Consider the following 21,652-nt stretch of genomic DNA (forward strand, 5'->3'; position numbering starts at 1 on the left):
CTCCAAGCATAAATTCTCTCCTTCGACCTTGAGTGGATTTACCTTTTTCCTAATTACTCTTTTGCTCCATACATATATAAAACACCTTAGGATTTTCCATGAACCTCTTTGCTAAAGACATTTCATGGCCCCTTTTAACCCTTCTGCCTCCTAGTTTGAGTTCTTTCCTGCTATATTTATATTCTTTGAAGGTTCCGTCTGTCTTCATTTCCTAGAGCTTATGTATGCCTCCTTTTTCTTTTTGAACCAGGTTTCAATTTATCTTGTCATCCAAGATTCCCAAATTTTGCAATCCTTATCCTTCATTTTCATAGGCACATGCTGGACTTGAATTCTAATCAACTGGTCTATAAAAGATTTCCATATGCCAGATGTGTATTTATCCTCAAACAGCTACTCCCAAACTACATTCCCCAGTTCCTGCTTAATATTGTGGTAGTTAGCCTTCCCCCAGTTTAGAATTAGAATTAGGTTTATTGTCATTTACAGTTACTGTTCCCGAAATGCTCCTCCACTGAAACTTCAATCACTGGCTGAGCTCATTCTCCAAGACCAGATCGAGTACAGCCCCTTCCCTATTTGGACTATTTACATATTGTTTCAAAAAACCATTCTGGATGCATCTAATAAACTATCCCTGATCCAAACGTATGACACTAAGCAATTCCCAGTCAGTATAGGGAAAAGTTAAAATCACTCACCACAACAACCCTGTTGTATTTACATTTTTTCATAACCTGCCAACATATCTGTTCCTCTATTGTCCGTTAGCCATTGGGAGGCCTGTAGTACAATCCCATCAAAGTGATTGCACCCTTCCTATTCCTGAGTGCTACCATACAGACTTGCTGGACAAGCTGTCCAAGGTGTCCTCCCCCAGTACAGCTGTGAACTACATCAAAGAATTACAGGACGTTGAGGGCAAAACACACATCTTGACTCAAGGATGAACTTTGTTAGTTCTGTACGCTAACTGTTCTGGAGTGCCTAATAGTCTTTATGCTTCAGGGAGACTTGTAGTTTTCCTTATGCCTAAAAATTGTTTCCCCAACATCACATAACTCCAGTCGGTATGCTGTAACTTCATGTGTTTAAGCCAAGTATATCGTCAGATAAAGCATTGACACTCACCCCCGTTTCAAGCTTAAGTTAAGGAATATAACCATTCACTTAAGTAAATTAAGTAATTCCTGGTTATAATGGATCGACTGTTTCTCCTTGCTTTGAGTATTTTCTCCAGTGGAGGTATTACTTCAAATGAAGGTATCTTGTCAAATAGCGATTACTGATATACAGTGTACAGGTCTTTATGTGTGTATATGCTAGCATGTCCATTGATTTGGAACTGTTTCTGACTTCTGCATATCCTTTGAAAGTGACCCATTTTGTTACAGATGTAACATCCTGTCTTAGCTGGACACTGTATTTGCCTGTGCATTTTTGTTTTGTTTCACAATGCTAACACTGACTGTTAGGATGGAATTTTCCTATTTTCAGTGAAAGCACTTTGGTGAGATTAATGGTGTCTGGTCCATGATGGTTCAGAACAATTTTTCTCATGTAATTATTCACTCTTCACCTTATATGCAGCTATACTCTGGGGTGTCTTTCTTGGGGAATCACATAGCTGAAGTGCTCGCTACTTATCTGGCCATACAGCTTTCACACCTCTGACTCAATATTTAAAGCCTAGATGCACACAACTTCTACAAGCTGCACACTAACACCAGTGATCCTTGAGCCTCTACATTTAATGCATGGCTTAGAGGAAAGGAAAGCTTCTTCTCAGACATGATCTAGAAGGGTTGGAGGATGTTAGAGAGGAGGGTCTCCTTTTTCCAGGTGACCATGACAGGAGTCCACAACCCCACAGCAAGCTAGCCTGGATGCAGGTCAAGGCTGTGTCCCAAATGAAGTAGGATGGCCACCAGTGAAAGAAGGTCAATGATGTCCTGTGCTCTAAAAGGGTAAGTCCCAACATGCCTCTCTGTTACCTCACATACACAGAGCAACCACTCATTCTAACTCTGCCAATGCAAATACATCTCACCAAGGCTGATAAACTGCAATTCTCAGTGATACATGTACACTCATTGGCTCTCACCCACCTCATCCTTCCAAACTACTAACCTTTCCTGTTCTCAGCACTTCCTACTCAATCACTGGGCCACCTTACCAATTCCCTTGTTCATTCACCACTGTTTTTGAATCCACTGCCATCATACTCCCCTTGCCTCATTACAAGAAAATGTGATACATAAGTGGGCCAAGAGCTCCAAGAATGGTTGGTGTGAGGAAGGGATGCTATGGGCAAGTAGCAGGGAGCAATGCTAGAAATCAGGCTCCTCACACTCTACAGGGAGAAAAATCTGAATTTTTCTGGGGAATAGCACAGTTGCACCCTAGAGAGAGAGACCTCTGTGTGTAGCCAACCCAGTACTCCAGTTCCCGATATTCTCCCTGCGATAAGAGGTTGGCAGCAGCAAATTCGGGGCCATTCAGGGGCCAGTGGCAGTAGCAGCAGGGTCCTTGCCCTGGCATCAGGGCCAGTGGCAGCGGCAGCTAGGCTTTTCATCAGGGATGGCAGCACCAGCGGCAGTGGACTCTTCAAGATGGTGGCGGCGGACTTGTGGCCTGTCGACAGCCTCGCCTGGCAGCAAAGCCAGGAACATTTGGCTGCAGGGCAAATGTGAGTTCAGTGGTGTCAGCAAAGTGGGCCCAGCGGTGAAGAGATGGCACCTAAAATGGGGTGACTGCTACGTTGGTGGGTCTGGTGCAGGCAGGGGCGAGGTATTGGAGGTCTCCCTTGAGGCTAGGTGCTGGAATGGACTGGGTCAGAAGACTGATATTCTGAACTCTTTACTTCTTTATTTTTCTAATTTATTTCAATGACCTACTATACTGAACTATTTATTTCTTTACTTTTCTAATTTTTTTGTTTCCTGAGAATTTGATCTTAAGTATCTGTACCCAGGTACCTTTGTACCTACAATGGCACTGTAATGTGGCAACTGTAAACTTTTCACTGTACTCACTTGAGTACATGTGACAAGAAAGCTAATTTATTAATTTATGGCCTTTATTATGCTGTGCTGTGTGCTGCTCTCCCATTAGCACCAATGCTAGCTCATTGTTAATCTGCACAAGTTTTTATCTGTCTTAGACAACTTGTTCCCAACCAGTGCATCTCCGCAAAGAGGCCAGCACCAAAGATCCTCAGAGAATGAAGCCATTGAAACCTCAAAGGATGCACTAGCAGGCCTTCACTTGGGGAGGCGATGGCCTAGTGGTATTATCGCTGGACTGTTAATCCAGAGACCCAGATAATGTCTGGGGACCAGGGTTTGAATCCTACCACGGCAGATGGTGGAATTTGAATTCAATAAATATCTGGAATTAAGAATCCAATGATGACCATGATTCCACTGCTGATTGTTGGAAAAACCTATCTGGTTGACTAATGTCCTTTAGGGAAGGAAAATGCCATCCTTACCTGGTCTGGCCTACATGTGACTCCAGATCCAGAGCAATGTGGTTGACTTTTAACTGCCCTGTGGACAATTAGGGATGGGCAATAAATGTTACCTAGCCAGCGATACCCTCATCTTGCGAATGAATAAAGAAAATAAAAGCCTTCACCAGCTAACAATCTTTCACTTCAGTAGGTATTCTTTGTAGATTAGACTTGGGAACACAACTTGGTGAGCACGTCACAGACATTTTTCTGCAGCTGGTACATAACAAAACATCCAATGTCTCTGGCACTTAATGGACCTGCTCAGCCCCAGGCAGAAGATGAGTCCCTCTTCTCAGTGATTAATGACTTCATTAAACAGTACAGATAGGTACAGAAGAATCCATCAGTAAGTTAGAATTGCCCTTACAAGTGATCAGAGACAGAGGAAGAAGAAAATTTACTGAGGCTGAATGAACCAGCATTGTAAACAAAGTTTGACTTTTGTAAATATATGTCCACTATGAAGATAACTACTCTAGTTTGCTGTTGGACCTGTTTAGCCACACCCATGTAAAAGATTAGCAGCCTCATCAGATATCTCAATATGAAAAGAAGCTGCAATCACAAAGCATTACGTCTCATTAGCAAATAACTCCTTGACTGCAGATAGATTTAGTGATGATTTTCCACATTTCTGCGAGGAGAGATTCATTGTATGTATCAGTTTGTCAAGGGAGTGCACAGTGATTCTAGGTGGGATATATAGGAAGATCAGCTCACATGTCCACTCTGCCTCGTAGTACATTGGTCTGCTGAGAAAAGCTACTTAAAATGCTGCCTTTCACAGGTTCAGAACTGACCTACTGGATGCTCAAGTATTTCAAAACAACTTGACAGCATATATGCTCTTTGAAACATTCAAAGATCAATGACGATGGAAGGGTCAAAGGAGATTTCTCAGGATTCTTCTCAACTTGCAGGCTATCATGGAACACTTCATGACAAACCTCTGTTACGAAAATAAATCAAACTTCTGTGGAAGCTGGAAGACCTGCTGAGTTTCTCCAGCATTCTGTGTGTTTTACTCTAATATGGTGATGGAACCTTAGAGCTACCTAATCTCAGCACCATGTGATGTTAATACATTGTCTCACTGACTGCTGCTTTTCCCTCACCAGCAGGACATATAATGTGAAAGTGGGGTCACCCAAAGATGTCAAATGTACAAACATATGACTAATGAGATATTTATTCAAGAATACAAAAGATCAAAATTGGAAAATTAACAAAGTCCACGTCTTTTGCGCTAAGCAAGAACTGCCTGCCGTGTTTATAGCCAAATGTTAAACAAAATCCAAACTCAGCTCTGAAGGGACAAAAGTATATGGAGAGTATCAGGTGTGAGAAAGAAACAGTCATATGATCTGGGATTTCCACTCCATTGGTCCTTTCAAGATAAGAATGAAGAACAGGAAGAAGAACTTAAGAAAGCTATGTACCATCACCCTCATTGGCTTTTCCAGAATTGGTATCTCTGTTTCTGTGGCATTGGTCCTCATGCTTCATTAGACCATCTTCTTGAGGATGTTGAAGCAAAGAAGGCATACTGATCTACTGCCAGTTCTCTGGCTTTCTCATCTGTTGCAGAACACCTCCCACAGGTAAAAGGGAAAAATGTCAGCGACAATTTCACTGTACATAAATGATATTTTTGCCAAAGCTTAATGGCATTAGGTTTTTTGGAAACAAGGTAGGATCTTTGTACAGCTGGTGTGATTGGAATATGGAAATGGATAAGGTATGAGAGAAGGATTTGAGTGGTGAACCTTGAGTGCCTGGGTGTGCTTTTGGATGAGTGATGGCATATGGTGCAATGGAAGACCTGGGTGGTATGGTGGATAGAAGATGAAACAGGGAGATGTCTTTACTCACCTTGACTACCTGAGATGAAAGTGGGGGGCACAGCAGTTACTGTTAGTGCTAGTGGATATGTGTCCTGAGCAAGTGTGTAGGCAGCACAGAAGCATGTAGGGTTTGTGGTGTCGGGCATTGGGGTAAATGTCAGTGAATGAGGGAAGATACGGTAGGCATCACTTAGAGTAGTAGAGCATGAGTTCTTTGTTGGAGATGGGTACAGTAGTAGAGAGAAAGTGATTGTGAGGCATCAGAGAGTATGTGGCACTTACAATGGTAGAGTGGAGAAGGCCACTAACGTTATTCTTACCATGCTGAGTATTTCTCCAGATGGCTGAGACTGCACTAACCTGAGTGGTGACTTCAGACCACGCTGGCATGGTCTGGTGTTGTGGCCTGTACTCCTGGTTCTGGGGGAAGAGGACATCCCACTTGTTCACCACCCAATCCAGCAGGACATCCAGGTCCCTGCTTGCACAGTGGGCTGCCTATTTCTCCCTTTGTATGTACAGGGCAAATGTCAGGAACCATGCAGGACAACTCCAGACTGATATTTTTTGTTCAGGTGTAGATGGGCTTTTAAAGATGGCACGGGCACAAGGGATACCAGTGAATTATGAGATATCTGCTGAGTGGTGAATTATCTTGGGAATGGATCATGGTAAGATATGGCCAGAATTGGATGTGATAGACACTATAACAACAGAGTAGGTAATATTGCGTGCAGGTTTGGTAAAATAGTGAGAGAACGTGCAGGGCTTTGTGGTGAAAAATCTTCTAAAGCCTGATGCAACTTGGACTTAGCCAAAAAAACTCAAGATTCAGCCCAAGGCTCTATCAACATCAAGCCATACTGCATGTGACTGAGACATCTCATGAGCTAATCGACTCTGAAAGGTTTCACCTCTTATGCCATAAAGGTTTGCAGAAATAATTAGCTTGGTTTCGAAGGAACCAAGTAGTAGACGATGTTTGTACTGAACAGATCTTGGAGGAAGAAGTCTACCTGCCAAGTTCATGCTCATGGACAAAGATGGGGGTGTCTATCAGCGTAATAACCAGGATCTAGGTCTTTGAGTGGGCTTCAGTCAGGGTGAGGCCAGGGATGGGACCTGGACCACGAGCAGTGCCGGTGCCCATGATTTCTGTCCTTGCCCCTGTTTATGCCTCAATTTTTTCGTCAGGTTTATGAACAAACGTGTTACCCATTTTTGACTAGCGTTAATAAACTCCAATGGGCTTCAGTATTAATGAGTATTCGTAATATGCTAATAAATGAAAAACAGGTTCACAACCAAGAAACCTGAACCAACTGGAAAGTACTCAGAACTAACAGCAGCATTTTAATCCATCATCAGGAAACAGATCTTTTGTCTCCCACCCAATTGAGTTCCCTCACCTGCCCTTCTAAATTCTTTAGGCACCAAGGAGAATTCTCTTTCTCTTGGCCTCCACTTCTCTCACCAGTACTTTTGGGTTGGTGTCACTGAAATAAAGTGCCTTTCTTTGACATTCTGTAACATCACACATACCCTGACTCTTCCAAAGGGATTGTCCAGGAGCCTTCAGCACATTAATTTTACAGGAACCGTGTGCTTTCATCTGTTCTTCCATGGAATGCTTTTAAAAGTTGAACACTCCTTGGAGAATGAGGTTTGCACACAACAGTAATTGCCTACCTGAGGTGCATGGAAATCTGCGTGCTATACGGAGATGTGTGATATGGATTCACTAGGGTCTCTGGTGCAATCAAAATGAGGTGGTTACATCAATTTTACTTGTGTCCCATCTGAAATTTTCTGGCTGTAGGTCGTTAAATGCAACACCTATACCTAAAAAACAGAGCACATTAATTTTAGGCTTAAGAGTCTAGAAGTATTTTATCCTAAAATAAGGAAATAAAAAAATAATTGTCAACATTTTATATTCCAGGTCAATTATGTAGTTGCAAGGAAGCTGTGTGCGCTAGGTATGTAATTTTATAATTCTGCAATATAATGTAATTCTCATTCAATCAATGGTTCCCAATATCCACACATCAGCGTGGACAGATTATCAGCAAAAATCTTCCCCATCTAACAGGACAGTCCAGTTTCTGCTTTTGATTTAGGAAAGTGTCCAGGCTGCCACCAAAACCTCAGCATATCCCCTTTCAACTGTGTGGTATGCCAATTGAAAATATATTTTAACCTGAACTTGCCAATGAGGCCCACCCAGGCCCATTTAGAAATCAAGGGTCCTTAGCTCCAAGTATGGAAAATCCAAACCCATAATTGTACATTCAGGCATTTCTGTTTGCATAATTTGATTCATAATGGAAAAACACAGATTTCACCACTTGCAAAGCCAAAAATGATAGTGATCCTGCACATTCAAGTCCTTGCTGTTTTTCAGCAGGTTGCACTGGAATGCAACTGAATATGACAAGATAGTCAACTGGAAGTAAAGTATTTTAGAGGCTATGGCAAGTCAGAATAATGACAAGAATGTATCAAAAGCAGAACAGTTTAGTTAAGTCAAGGATGTCAGTGTGACTGAGATGTTCGAGAGGTGAAATGCTGCTGTTCCAACCTTTATACCTGAATTTAAGCGCTGCCCTGATAGGTCAAGTAGATGATCCCTTTGTCTACTGGCTGCGATGTGGTCAATGGGAGCAGTCTTACTTCAATTTTTAAATGGTCAGAAACCAAAGTACAACATCTAATATCAAGAAGCAAATCCCAATAAAGCTACTGGCAGATGAGAGAAGTACTAATATAGTTGGGGAAGTTGGGATTTGAGTCACATTGTGATAAAATAGAACTGTTCTAATTATACAGGGAAAAAAATGTCACTTACCACAGTGTATTGATATTTTTCAGAAAGGACACGTACTGTGTTAGCCCGAGAAAACAGCTTCACTGTAAAAATGTTCACATTCCAGTTCTTCACAATGTTTACTTCTATTGTTTACATCGCTTTTTTTCTGGGAAGGTGGGTAACATTAAACACTCCAATTTGTATAAATCAGCGAATCCTATGATTCATTGTGAGTAATAGCATGGTACATTTGGAAGTGTGGTAAAAGAACTTATGCAGAATTTTAACTCACGAGCAAAAGGTGTGAGTTTGGGTGCAAACTGGCAGCAGAAGGGGGTTGGTTACAGGTGGTTTGATGAGATGGATGGCGGTGTAAAGCCCCAGAAAGTGGTGTTGGATCAGGAATTCAATCTGTTCCTGCTCATATCTGGATTTAATCCAGATGAGTTTGCAGATAAACAGGAAAAGCCCAGAACCTGTCAGCTATTACCTGTCATTAAAATATTTCAGTCCCCAACTACCTTAGATTTAACCCAGAATTCTAACTTGTAACAGCTAGTGCTTGTGTTTCCTGAAATGTGTTGAACTTGGACCAATCAGGTAAAAGTAGGGGATGGGAGGATGCTTGGGATTCATCAAAGATTGAAACTGACGAACTGTTGCCCTGCCTGGGTGAGAGACTGGTATAGATAGCACTTCTTTACCGCTTGTTTGGTCATCTGCAACTGCTTTGAAGTTATATCACATGTATTGTACTTCACTCACCCTGATCTATACTGCCTTATTATCAAGTCTTTCACTACAGCATAGGAACAGCTTATGCAGCTCTGACTTGATGATGAACAAGGTTAGTAATACCAGCAATACCAATGGCAATAGGAGCAACATCAGCACCAGTATCAGCTACCTTCTCCTCAGCCATATACCACAGAAATGAGATCCAGCTTGAAGGAGGTAGACTCCCAACACAGGATCTACAGAACAGAGGATCAACTGTCTCAACGTGTGCACCATTGTCACAGGAGGCTGAGGCCTTCATAGCTAGTAATTGCTGATATACTCAGCATCATAGAACAAGATGTCCTTCCAGTAGACCAGACAGGCATGCATTTTTAGTGGCCATCAAGTGGCTATTATAAAGGACATACTCCATCACTTCCTGTTCTCTCTATCTTCTTGGTACGTTCATATTGACAATCATATGAATTAGGAGCAAGAGTGGATCATATAGCCACTTGAACCTGCTTCACCTTTTGAAGAGACCATGCCTGATCTGACTGTGCCATAATAACCCACGAATCTGTTTTTAATCAAGAATATATCTAATTCAACCTTAAATTTATTCAATGAACCTCTCTTAACTATTCTCTTTGGAAGATAATTCCATAATCTAATGACCCACTGAGATAAAATCATTTCTCCTCATCTTCATTTTAATGGGTGTTCCTTTATTTTAAATGGTGCTCCTAGTTGAGCATCTTTCACAAGCAGAAACTACCTCTTAATATCCACCCTGTCAAGTCTTCTTATAATGTTATATGTTCTAATAAGGTCACTCCTCATTCTTATAAACTCCAGTGGATCTGGGTTAAAACTCTCCAACCTTTCCTTTAGGATAGCCACCTCATTTCAAGAAACAGTCAATGAACCTTCTTCAAACTATTTTTAGCGCAATTTTATCTTTTCTTAAGTAAGGAGAACAAAACAATATGTAGTAAATTTCCAGATACTGTCTCACCATTGCCCTATACAACTATGACAAAACTTCTCTATTTTCATACTCTTTAACCCTTGCAATATATGCCGATATTTCAACTACCTTCCTAATCAGTCGCAGTACCTACATACCAATGTTTTGTGATTAATATACCAGGGCATCAGATCCCTCTCTACTGCAGAGTTATGTAAATTTTCGCCATTTAAGTTATGTACTGCTTTTCCATCCTTCAGTTCACATCATCCCATATTAGATCCCACATTTTAACTCATTAATTAACACTGTTAAACTCATTTGCAGACTCCTTATGTCCCCCTCACAATCCACTCTCCTATCTATCCTTGTTGCATCAGCAAATTTAACAATCATCCATTCTTGCATTTTCCTCAGCAAGGAGAGAAAGCAGAGAGTTATGAGTGTGAGAAGTGAATTATGTGGAGAGGACAGATGTCTCTTAGGGAATGAAATCTACTATCCATACCTGGTCTGGCCTTTTTGTGATTTCAAGCCCACAGCAATTTGGTTGACTCTTAACTGGTCTTTGAAATGGTGTGGCAAATCACTCATGGATAAATTAATGATGGGCAAGAAATACTGGCCTTGCCAGTGGTACTCACATCCTATCAAAGAATAACACTAAAAAAATGGAGGTTCACTGTGAGGCACTATATAAGATAGTACAAAGACGCGAGTGAGTGTCAATGTTGGCTAGTGAGTTGGGGATATGAGGATGGAATAATGGAAGTGGAGCAGTATGATATGTTGGTCTAAGGAGTGTTGTTAAGGAGAATGCTGAGAAAAGTCAGAGTTTGGGCTTAATGTCCAAAAATATTTGAAGACCGACCTTTTCTGCCCTTCTGGAGTCTTTGAACCCTATTGAGGTTCACTTCAGTCATTCAGATCCCGCAGCAGAATGTTAATTTTACAATAAAACAAGGAACTGCAGATGCTGAAGATCTGAACCAAAAGTAGAAATTGCTGGTGAAACTCTATGTTCTGATAAAGTCACCAGACTTGAAACGTTAAATCTGTTTTCTCCCCACACAAACAACCACACTTGTTGAGTTTTGCCAGCAATTTTTTTTTTGTTGTTGAACACAAATTCCGTTTTTCTCTCCATAGCAAATGTCAGACATGTTGAATGTTTCTAACCTTTTCAGTTCTTAGTTCAATTGGTGCATCTGCAATGATTTGCTTTTGTGCTGTAGCTCTTGGCATTAGGCTTGTATTTTATCATCAGATGGATTATAGGGGTCTGAACAAGTGGCTGAAATAACTCCACAGAGGCCAGTATCCCATCACCCAAATACCCTTTATTTACAAGTGTATAGCACGAGACACTAGTCCGGTCTCCTCATAAGTGAACAGAACCTCTGACACTCCTGTTTATATCTGTCAGCCTGGGCTCCCTGATTGAACCAGGTTAACAACCCTAATCAGGGATCTCGTATTCTATGAGGTCCACCTGGCTGACCTCATTACAATCACCACACCCTCCCCCTCCAAGCCTGGGGACATAAGCCTGTTCTTTCTCTTGTTGCCTCTCCTGGGGTGTTTTCGCACCGGGTCCGGTTCCTCAGACTCAGCCTTGGATGCGGGCGGCATTTACTGGACCATAGCCCGCCTTCTGCACCTGGAGCTTCTTCGAAGAAATTCATCTTCTTCTTCAGGCGAGAGAGGTGTCAAAACTGTGACATCCACTGTGTCCATCTCAGACTCCAGGGTTTCTTCAACATTAGACGGAGGGGGAGAACCCATGGATTTCAAAAGCCTTTCTGGCTGTTCTGAAGGGCTGCGTATGTTTTGCTCCTGGCCTGTTTACAAGTTTGCAGCTTTCATGTGGTCCACCTGCTTGATCAGGACTACATCGTCTAGCCAAATAAGGTGGCACAGTGGTTAGCACTGCTGCCTCACAGCACCAGGGACCCGGGTTCAATTCCACCCTCGGGTGACTGTCTGCGTGGTGTTTGCACATTCTCCCCGTGTCTGCGTGGGTTTCCTCCGGGTGCTCCGGTTTCCTCCCACAGTCCAAAGATGTGTAGGCTAGGTGGACTGGCTGTACTAAATCTCTCCTTGCAGAAATGTGGTTTTTCTTTGCAGCCCTTCCTGAATAAGGGCACAACATTTGCTACCCTCCAGTCTTCTGGGACCTATCCCGTCGCTAATGATGGTGCAAATATATCAGCGAGGGCACCCGCAATTTCTTCTCTAGTCTCATGCAGGGTTCTTGGATATATCTGGTCAGGACCAGGAGATTTATCCACCTTCATGCATTCTAATACTTCCAACAATTCCTCTACAGTGATATGGACTGTCCCCAAGATATCACCACTAACTTCCCCAAGTTCCCAAGTTTTCATGTCTTGCTCCACTATAAACACAGAGGAGAAATATTCATTGAGGACCTTGCCCATTTCCTGGGGTTCCAGACATACATGTCCACTTCTGTCCTCGAGGGGTCCTATTCTCTCTCTAGTTATTCATTTTCTTGTAATATGCTGAAAGAATCTCTTTGGATTCACCCTAAGCTTCTCAACCAAAGATATATCGTGCCCCCTTTTCACCATCCTGACTTCCTTCTTCAGTAAACTCCTGTATCCCCTTCATACCTCCAGGAATTCCCTTGATCCCAGCTGCCTGTACCTGAGACATGCCTCCTTTTTTCTGGTCAAAGCCTCAATATCTCTTGTTATCAAGGGTTCCCTACTCCTGCCAACTTTGCAGCCTTCACCCTCACCGGAAGATATAAACCTTGAAATCTAGCTATCACACTTTTAAAGGCCTCCCACTTGCCAGTTGTCCCTTTGCCTGCAAGCAAACTACTCCAATCAACCTCTGCAAGATCCTGTCTAATTCCGTCAAAATTCGCCTTGCCTCAGTTTAGAACTTAAACTTGTGGACCAGTTTTGTCCTTCTCCATAACTATTTTAAAATTAATAGAACTATGGTCACTGGTCTCGAAGTGCTCCCCCACTGTCACCTCAGTCACCTGTCCTGCCCTATTTCCCAAGAGTAGATCGAGTTTTGCCTCCTCCTGAGTAGGACCATCTATGTACTGCTTGAGGAAACTTTCCTGAACACATTTAACAAATTCCATCCCATCTAAGCCCTTAACACTATGACAGTCCCAGTCTATATTAGGAAAATCAAAATCCCTCACTATGACAAGCCTATTGCTCCTGCAAGTCTCCCCAGTCTCCCTGCATATTTGTCCTCTAATTCCTGTTGACTATTTGGGGGCCTGTAGTACAACCCCAATAACATCACCACCCGACTCATTTCTTATCTCCACCCACAAAGCTGCACTGGATGATCGTTAAGTGATTTCATGTCTGACTTACTGCTGGAATACTCCCCTTAATCAAAAATGCAACTCCCCCTCCCTTCTTTCCTCTACCTCTCTCCCACCTTAAGCAGCTGTTCCCTGGCACATTAAGCTGCCAGTCCTGTCCTTCCCTTAGCCATGTTTCTGTAATGGCTATAATATCCCAATCCAACGTACCTCTTCACACCCTGAGCTCATCTGCTTTACCTGTCAGCTCTCATGCATTGAAATAGATGCAAGTTAATCCAACAGGCATCCCTCGCTTCCTATCATGTTCCAGCCTGACCCGTCTCTTCAACTTGCTATTTCTGATTACTGTATCTCGTTCCAGCGTTGCACTTGTCTCCCTGCTATTGAGGATCCCAACCCCTGCCAATCTAGTTTAAACCCTCCCTTGCAGCACTAGCAAATCTACCCACCAGGATATTGGTCCTCCTCCAGTTCTGGTGCAACCCTTCCCTCTTGAGCAGGTCACCTCTGCCCCAGCAAAGATCCCAATGATCCAGTAATCTGAATCCCTGTCTCCTGCACCAACTCTTTAGCCACACACTCATCTGCCATATCCTCCTGTTCTTAACCTCACTAGCACATGGCATTGGAAGTAACTCAGAGATTACCACCGTAGAGGTCCTGGTTTTAAACTTTTCTCCTAGCTCTCTATAATCACTCTGCAGGACCTAATCCCTATTTTTTCCTATGTCATTTGTGCCAACATGCACAATCACTCTGGCTGCTCACCCTCCCCCTTGGGAACATTCTGCAGCCACTCCAAGACATCCTGGACCCTGGCACCCAGGAAGCAATACACTGTCCTGGATTTCCATTTGCACCCACAGAATCTCCTGTCTGTCCCCCTAACTATCGAGTCTCCTATCACTAAGGTCCTGGTTATCTTTACCCTTTCCCACTGTGCCCCAGAGCTTCTCCATCTGGGCATATTTACGCTCTGTGTCAGCCAAAGTCCACGAAGCATGAGCTATCGGGCATTCCTCTCCATTGGGCCATCTGTGAGTCAACCCTGTTCCAGTACCATACAGGAAGGCATTGTATATCAGCACCAGCTCTTGCTTGGGATCTCAGTGCGCCAACACCTTCAATGACGATAGCTGCTTTTTTTACTTTCCTAAAAGCTACGTTTTTGCTACAAGAACATTTCTAAGGCCGACCCTTTTTCAATAGCAGATGTAAGGGTGCTAGGATGGAGGCCAGGTTACACATGAATTTTCCATAACAATTCACCAATCCAAGGAAAGACTGAAATTCCGGTACACACTTAGGAGCTGGGTCACCGTTGATCGCCCTCATTTTATCCACCTTCCAATGTGCTTTGTCAACTCTGTAACCCACCTGGGTCACTTGGGATGCCTGGAAGAAACATTTTTCCTATCTAAGGTATGTGTCTGCTTTGGTGAAAAGTTTATGGACTGTGTCCAAGTTCTTTAGATGCTGTTTATTGGTCTTCCTCATTATTAGCACATGATCCAGAAAAATGGCAACTTTGGGTCGGCCTTGTAAAATGTTCTCCATCGTCCGCTGAAGAATGACACATGCTGATGATACCCCAAATGGCAGTCTTGTACATTTGTACTAACCCTTATGAGCATTAATTGTAGCATACTTCTGGGAATCCACATCTAACTGCAATTGCAGGTACGCATCGCTCTTGTCCAACTCCGTGAAGGAAGCATTCCCCCCGACCCAGCCATCTTTGCATATAGGCCTTCTATGCAAGGGATTTTTCATCTGTCTGCAAAAAGCAGTTTACTATTTGTTTAAAATACCCACAAAGGTGAACCAACCTGTCGGGCTTCACAATCGGTACAACCACTGCTGCCCATTCTGCAAACTGTATTGGTTTGATGATTCCTTCGCTTTCTGGCCCTCTGATTTTTGGCTCTACTTTTGCATGTAAGGCAAATGGCACTGTCCAGGCCTTGCAGAATCATGAAATTGCTTCCTGATCAACATGCAAGGTGTCCTTGGCTCCTTTGACAGTCCCTAGACTTTCCCAAAAACATCTAGGCATTTAATTAGGACTTCAATTGGGCAAACAATTTCACCCCATCAAGCTTAGGCCCGGGCCTTTAACTACAATCAGTGGGAACCAGCTGCTTCTCAAATGAGACCAGAACTGAAGTTGTACCCTTAATCTGTAACGGTTTCATGGTATAGGTTTTCAGTCTAGTTGAAGTTTTACATAAACTTAAGAGTTGGAGTCCAGATCAAACTTTGTTGAAGACTAGTTTGCAATCTCTGACATAGCCGCACTGGTATCAACCTCCATTAGAGCCAGGTGATCATTTAACCAGATGTTTATTTTGATTGGTTCTGATTTGAATGTTGCTGAGCAATTTAACTATTCCAAGCCAGATGTAGGTGTGCTTTCCAGTGTGTGCACTCTCCTGAATATAGGCCTGTGAGTCCTCTTATTCAATTCAGACCTAGAGGGATTCTTTGGCTGTCCTGAGTCTGCATTCTGGCAGCAACTACAATGGCTTACTGGGCCAAATCTTGACTAAATGTTGATCAAGGCTTGGCTTTGTTTTGGGGTTTCGTTGTGGGCTGACCTAGAGTTCTTCTGATCAGGATATGTCCTGAGTGAGACTATTCAATTGTCTTCACTCAAGTAGTGTTCCCCAAGGTCAGTCAGCCTGGCAAGGGTGTCCACTCCCATCGGCATACCCTGTAACTCATAAGTTTCACTTGTGGCAATTTCTCAGTCCAGTTGGGCTTCAGCTAGTAGGTGCTTTTGCATGGTGACATCATTAATCCCAAATACCAAACAGTCTCTCAGCATCTCATTAAGGGTTAAACCAAGGCCACATGACTCTGTCAGTCATCTTAACCTCGTCAAAAATCCTGACACAGATTCTCCTGGCTCTGAAGCTGCCGAGTAAAACCACAGCATCTCAGAATTAGAGGAGACTTGGGTCATAATATTCCTCAACTAAATCCATCAATTCTTGAAAGGTTTTTCATATTTGGTACCTTAGGAAATGTTAGGCTTCTTATAACTGAAAAAGCTGCAAGTCCACAGGTAGTCAGCAGAATTACTAATTGCTTTTTTATCTGCCCCAATGCCATTTACCCAGAAAAAATAACACATTCTTTTCACATAGTGGGCCCAGTCTTCAATGGCAGGATTGAATGAGTCAAGCTTCCCAAATAACAGCATGATGCTAGAAATGCATACCCCAACTCAAAGACAACTGTTGTGAGTGAATTTCTTCAGGAGCATATTTTTTCTCTCGTCACCACTGAAATAAGGCTACAGAGGCCAGTATCCATCACAAAGTCATCCTTCATTTACTTGTGCATAGTACGTGACACTGGTCTGGCTTCCTCAGATCCAGCTGTCAGAGTGAACAGAATCACTGAAACTCCTGCATATATCTATCAGCCAGAACTACCTGATTGGGGCTGGTCCAATCAGGGAACTCATATTCTGTGAGGTCCACCTGGCTGGCCTTATTATGATCACTACAGTGAGATTTGTGGCAGAATCACATGAGAAGTCTGGCAAGACTTATATTGATGATGGGAGCATCTCACTACATATTTTATGCTTCTGCCAAGCAGATTGGCATGTTTCTCACTAGGCAATAGTGAGTTGCCAATTAAAGGAGACTATAACTTAGTAAATGCCTTATTAACACCACAACTTGCCTCTCTAATATCTATCTTGCCATCTTGCCAAACAAGCTAGACATCAAGAATTCTCAACACAGAGCAGCTTCATGGAGACCTGAGGTCATCATTGGCTGTGAAGTCTCCATAATGGACACTGGATGCCAACATCACCAGGGTACCTTTCATGGGCACTAGCAATACATACTACATATTGGCATCCAACATGTTCCAGCCTTTAACAACCCTCATGGCATATCTCCAGTCCACTTTTTGACAGCTCTGCACTTCAATTCTGAACCTGAGGCTGCACTAGCAACTATCATTGTAATGACTGCTGCAAGGACACTGTGCACTCAGGGACAGATATCCAGTTCATGGACTGAATCATTCTGCATTTCTGGGCTTTTTGCTTGTTATCTCACATTCACTTACTCTGGACTTAGCTGAATGCTCACAGCATCCCTACCTTGCATTGTCTTGACTTGTCAGTTATTCAACACAGAGCAAGGAAGCTTGTTATGGTTTTCAAAAATCATCAGTCACGTCAAGGGAGGTAGCATGCGCTCAGAAGTTCCTGGTACAATAAGTCAAGGGCAGCCTCCCATGGCTCCCTCAAGGGGCTTGGACATGGTCAGTATGACCTTTCAGAGAAAAGATGGTTGGAGTGGAGAAGGTAATTCTCATTCTTCCTACACTGCCAGTCATTCTCCAGACACCTGAGACAGCACTGACCCAGGTGGCAAACTCAAACCAAGCAAGGTCTGGTGCCATAGACGCCATCAGGAGGAAGAGGACATATTGCATTTGACCACTACATCCACTTCCGCATCCCTGTCCACAAAAAAGCAGCACCCATTTTCTCTGTGTGCAATGTCCAGGGCAATTGTCAGGAACCAGATAGCTCTGCACAGACACTGCTTAGGCAGTGAACTTTTAAAGATTGTCTGGCCATAAACAGTCATTTGGAGGGATGTTAGTGAGTATCAGGTTGTACATGATAAGATAGGGATAGAATTGGACATGAGGATGCCATGGGTGGGCTAGGGAGATAACAAGGTGCATTTGGGAAGATATGATGGAAAATCTGACCGGCCCTTTTGGCAAGAATCCCTTCCAAAAACTCAATGCAACTCACACTGAGCCAAAAAAAAAGCAAAGTTCAGCCCATTGACTTTGTCTCCTTTCACATTTTTTCATGAATATGAATGTACAATTCCATGTGAGTGTACAGTGGTAGTTCACTTGCAGTGAATGTGTAGTATTAGTATCCTGTTTAGTCACTAAGCAATACAGTAATTAATTTATTTCTCTGATAGGATCAATGGACATCCAGGTAATTATATGAGAGTAGCTAACAAATGGCGATTAGAAGAGGTAAGTAAACAATTCCTGATTCTTTACATTCCCTTTCCAGAAACAATTTTTTTTATTCATTCATGGATGAGGGGTGTCACTGGCTAGGCAGGATTTACTGCCCATCCCTAATTACCCTGAGAGGGCAGTTAAGAGTCAACCACATTGCTGTCGGTCTGGAGTCACATGTAGGCCAGACCAGGTAAGGATGGCAGTTTCCTTCCTGAAAGGACATTAGTGAACCAGATGGGTTTTCTCAACAACTGACAATGGATTCACGGTCATTATTAGATTCTTAATTCCAGATATTTATTGAATTCAAATTCCACCATCTGCCATAGCGGGATTCAAACCCTGGTCCCCAGAACGTTATCTGGGTCTCTGGATTAACAGCAATAATACCACAAGGCCATCGCCTCCCCAAACACCATATACATACAGTGTACACAACATATACATAGAGTAGCATACACCATATGTTACTGTGAATTTAGTTATCAAGGCAGGTTAATGAATTGTTTATTGTATAGAGAACTTAGGGGGAAAATAATTTCCACTAGTATATTGAGCACCTTTTATCTAGTTTCTTTTTTATATATTGTCTAAATGGCCTGTTTATAAAATCAAAATTCAGAGATAACTCTTTTTCACATCCTGAGAAAAAATTATTTAAAATACTCTGAATATGAAAAGGATTTTCGAGCTTTAAACCCAGATTCTTTTCTTAGTGTTGTGTGGCGTTATCATCATGCTAAATGGGACAGACTTTGAACAGATCAAGACTGGGCATCCATGAGGCACTGTAGGCCAACAGCAGCAGCAACATTGTACTTCAGCACAATCTGCACCCTCATGGCCTGGCATATTCCCCACTCAACCATTGCCATCGAGCCAGGGGATCAACCCTGGTTCAAGAGAGAGTGCAAGAGGGCACAAAAGGGGCAGCACCAAGCATACCTGAAAATGAGATGTCAACTTGATGAAGCTACCAAAGAGGTAGCTCTTTGCGAGCCAAACAGAATAAGCAGTAAGTGATAGACAGAGCTAAACGATCCCGCAACCACTGGATTAGATCTAAGCTCCGCAGTCTGCCACTCCAGTCGTGAGTGGAGGTGGCCAATTAAACAACTCACTGGAGAAGGTGTCTCCACAAATATCCCCATCCTCAATGATGGAAGAGCCCAGCTCATCAGTGCAAAAGATAAGGCTGAAGCATTCACAACAATCTTCAGCCATAAATGCTGAGTGGATGATTAATCTTGGCCTCCCCCAGTGGTCACCAGCATTACAGATACAGTCTTCAGACAATTCAATTCACTTTACGTGATATCAAGGAACAATTAGAGACACTGGATAGTGCAAAGGCAATGGGTCCTGACAACATTCCAGCAATAGGACTGAAGACATGTGCTCTAGAACTGGCTGCTTCCCTAGCCAAGCTCTTCCAAAACAGTTACAATGCTGGCATCTATCTGACAATGTGGAAAATTTACCAGGTTATGTCCTGAACATAAAAAGTAGGACATATTCAACCCAGCCAAATACTGCCCCAACAGTCTACTCTTGATCAACTGCATAGAGATGGAAGGAGTCATGAACAGTTCTATCAAGCAGCACTGCTCAGCAATAATCTGCTCAGTGATGCCCAGTTTGGGTTCCACCAGGACCACTCAGCTCCTAACCTCATTACAGACTTAGTTCAAATGGGGACAAAAGAGCTGAATTCTAGAGGTGAGAGTCCTAGACATCAAGGCTACATTTGACCCAGTGTGGCATCAAGGAGTCCTAGAAAAATTGGAATCAATGGGTTTGAGGGGGCAAACTCTCCACTGGTTGGAGGTATACCTAACAAATTGGAAAATAGTCATGGTTGTTAGAGGTCAGTGATCTTAGCTCCAGGACATCTCTTCAGGTGTTCATCCAAACATCTTCAGCTGCTTCATCATTGATCTACCCTCTATTGCAAGGTTAGAAGTGGGGATGTTTGCTGATGATTGCACAATGTTCAGTGCCATTCACGATTCCTCAGACATCAAGACAGTCCATGTTCAAATGCAACCAGAGCTGAACAATATCCAGGCTTGGGCTGACAAGTGGTAAGTAACATTGTGCCACACAATTGCCAGGCTATGACCATCACAATTAAGAGATAATCTAACCACCTCCCGTTGAAATTCACTGCTGTTACCATCACTAAATCCTCCACTATCAACATCCTGGCGGGTTACCATTGACCAAAAACTCACTGGACTCATCACATAAACATAGTGGCTACAAGAGCAGGTCAGAGGCTCGGATTACTGCGGCAAGTCACTCACCTCCCAACTCCCAAAGCCTGTCCATCAACTACAAGGCACAAGTCAGGAGTGTGATGCAATTTTTGATTTGATTTGATTTATTATTGTCACATGTACCCAAGTACAGTAAAAAGTTTTGTTTTGCATGCAGCACAGACAGATCATACCTCACAAAGTGCATAAGGGTAATAGAATATTGTGAGGAACACAATGTTACGGCTGTGGAGAAGGTGCACCATGAGCAAGGTCAACATTAAATTTGAAATTTGAGAGTTCCATTCAGAAGTCTAATAACAGTGGGGAAGAAGCAGTTCTTGAATCTGTTGGTACGTGTGGTTAAGTTTTTGTATCTTCTGCCCGAAGGAAGAAGTTGGAAGAGATTATAATTGGCGTGGGAGGGGTTGTTAATTATGTTGGCTGCCTTTGCGAGGCAGCAGGAGGTTTAGATGGTGTCAGTGGATGGAAGGTTGGCTTGCATGATGGACTGGGCTGTGGGCATCGGCGGAACAGTTGCCATACCAAGCCGTGATGCATCCGGATAGAATGCTTTCTATGGTGCACCTGTAAAGCTTGGTAAGAGTCTTTATGGTCATGCTGGATTTCCTTAGCCTCCTGAGAAAGTAGAGGTGTTGTGCTTTCTTGACCGTCGCATCAATGTGGGTGGACCAGGAGAGATTGTCAGTGATTGTCACTCCTAGGAACTTGATGCTCTCGACCATCTTCACCTCAGCTCCATTGATGCAGATAGGGGCGTGCCCTCCACTTTGCTTCCTGAAGTCAATACCAGCTCCTTTCATTTGCTGACATTGAGGGAGAGATAGTTATCTTTACACCATGCAACAAGCTCTCTGTCTCATCATTGTTTGAGATCCGGCCAACAATGATGGTGTCAGCAGCGAACTTGTAGATGGAGTTAGGATGAAATTTGGCCACACAGTCATGAATCTACAAGGAGTACAGTAAGAGGCTGAGTATGCAGCCTTGCGAAGCACCGGTGTTGAGGATTGTTGTGGAAGAGATGCTGTTACCTATTCTCACTGATTGCAGTCTGTGGGTCAGGAAGTGAAGGATCCAGTTGCAGAAGGTGGAGCAGAGACCTGGGTCATGGAGTTTGGAGAATAGTTTTGTTGGAATTATAATGTTGAAGGCAGAGCTTTAGT

The 21,652-nt window shown here is 43.0% G+C and overlaps 1 protein-coding gene across 1 annotated transcript in view; it reads left to right on the top strand.

Annotated features, from left to right (window-relative positions):
* The window catches only part of LOC125485268 (anoctamin-9-like), a 191,555-nt gene that overhangs the window by 127,041 nt on the left and 42,862 nt on the right, over positions 1 to 21,652 (top strand). Inside the window, exons 12-14 of the mRNA XM_048607302.1 lie at positions 7,304 to 7,340; positions 8,233 to 8,344; positions 18,159 to 18,216. Of these exons, the coding sequence (XP_048463259.1) occupies positions 7,304 to 7,340; positions 8,233 to 8,344; positions 18,159 to 18,216 (207 nt within the window). The remainder of the gene's footprint in view (positions 1 to 7,303; positions 7,341 to 8,232; positions 8,345 to 18,158; positions 18,217 to 21,652) is intronic.

This window comes from Rhincodon typus, chromosome 17 (assembly GCF_021869965.1).
Source record: "Rhincodon typus isolate 14 chromosome 17, sRhiTyp1.1, whole genome shotgun sequence".
NCBI classification, from domain to species: Eukaryota; Metazoa; Chordata; class Chondrichthyes; order Orectolobiformes; family Rhincodontidae; genus Rhincodon; species Rhincodon typus.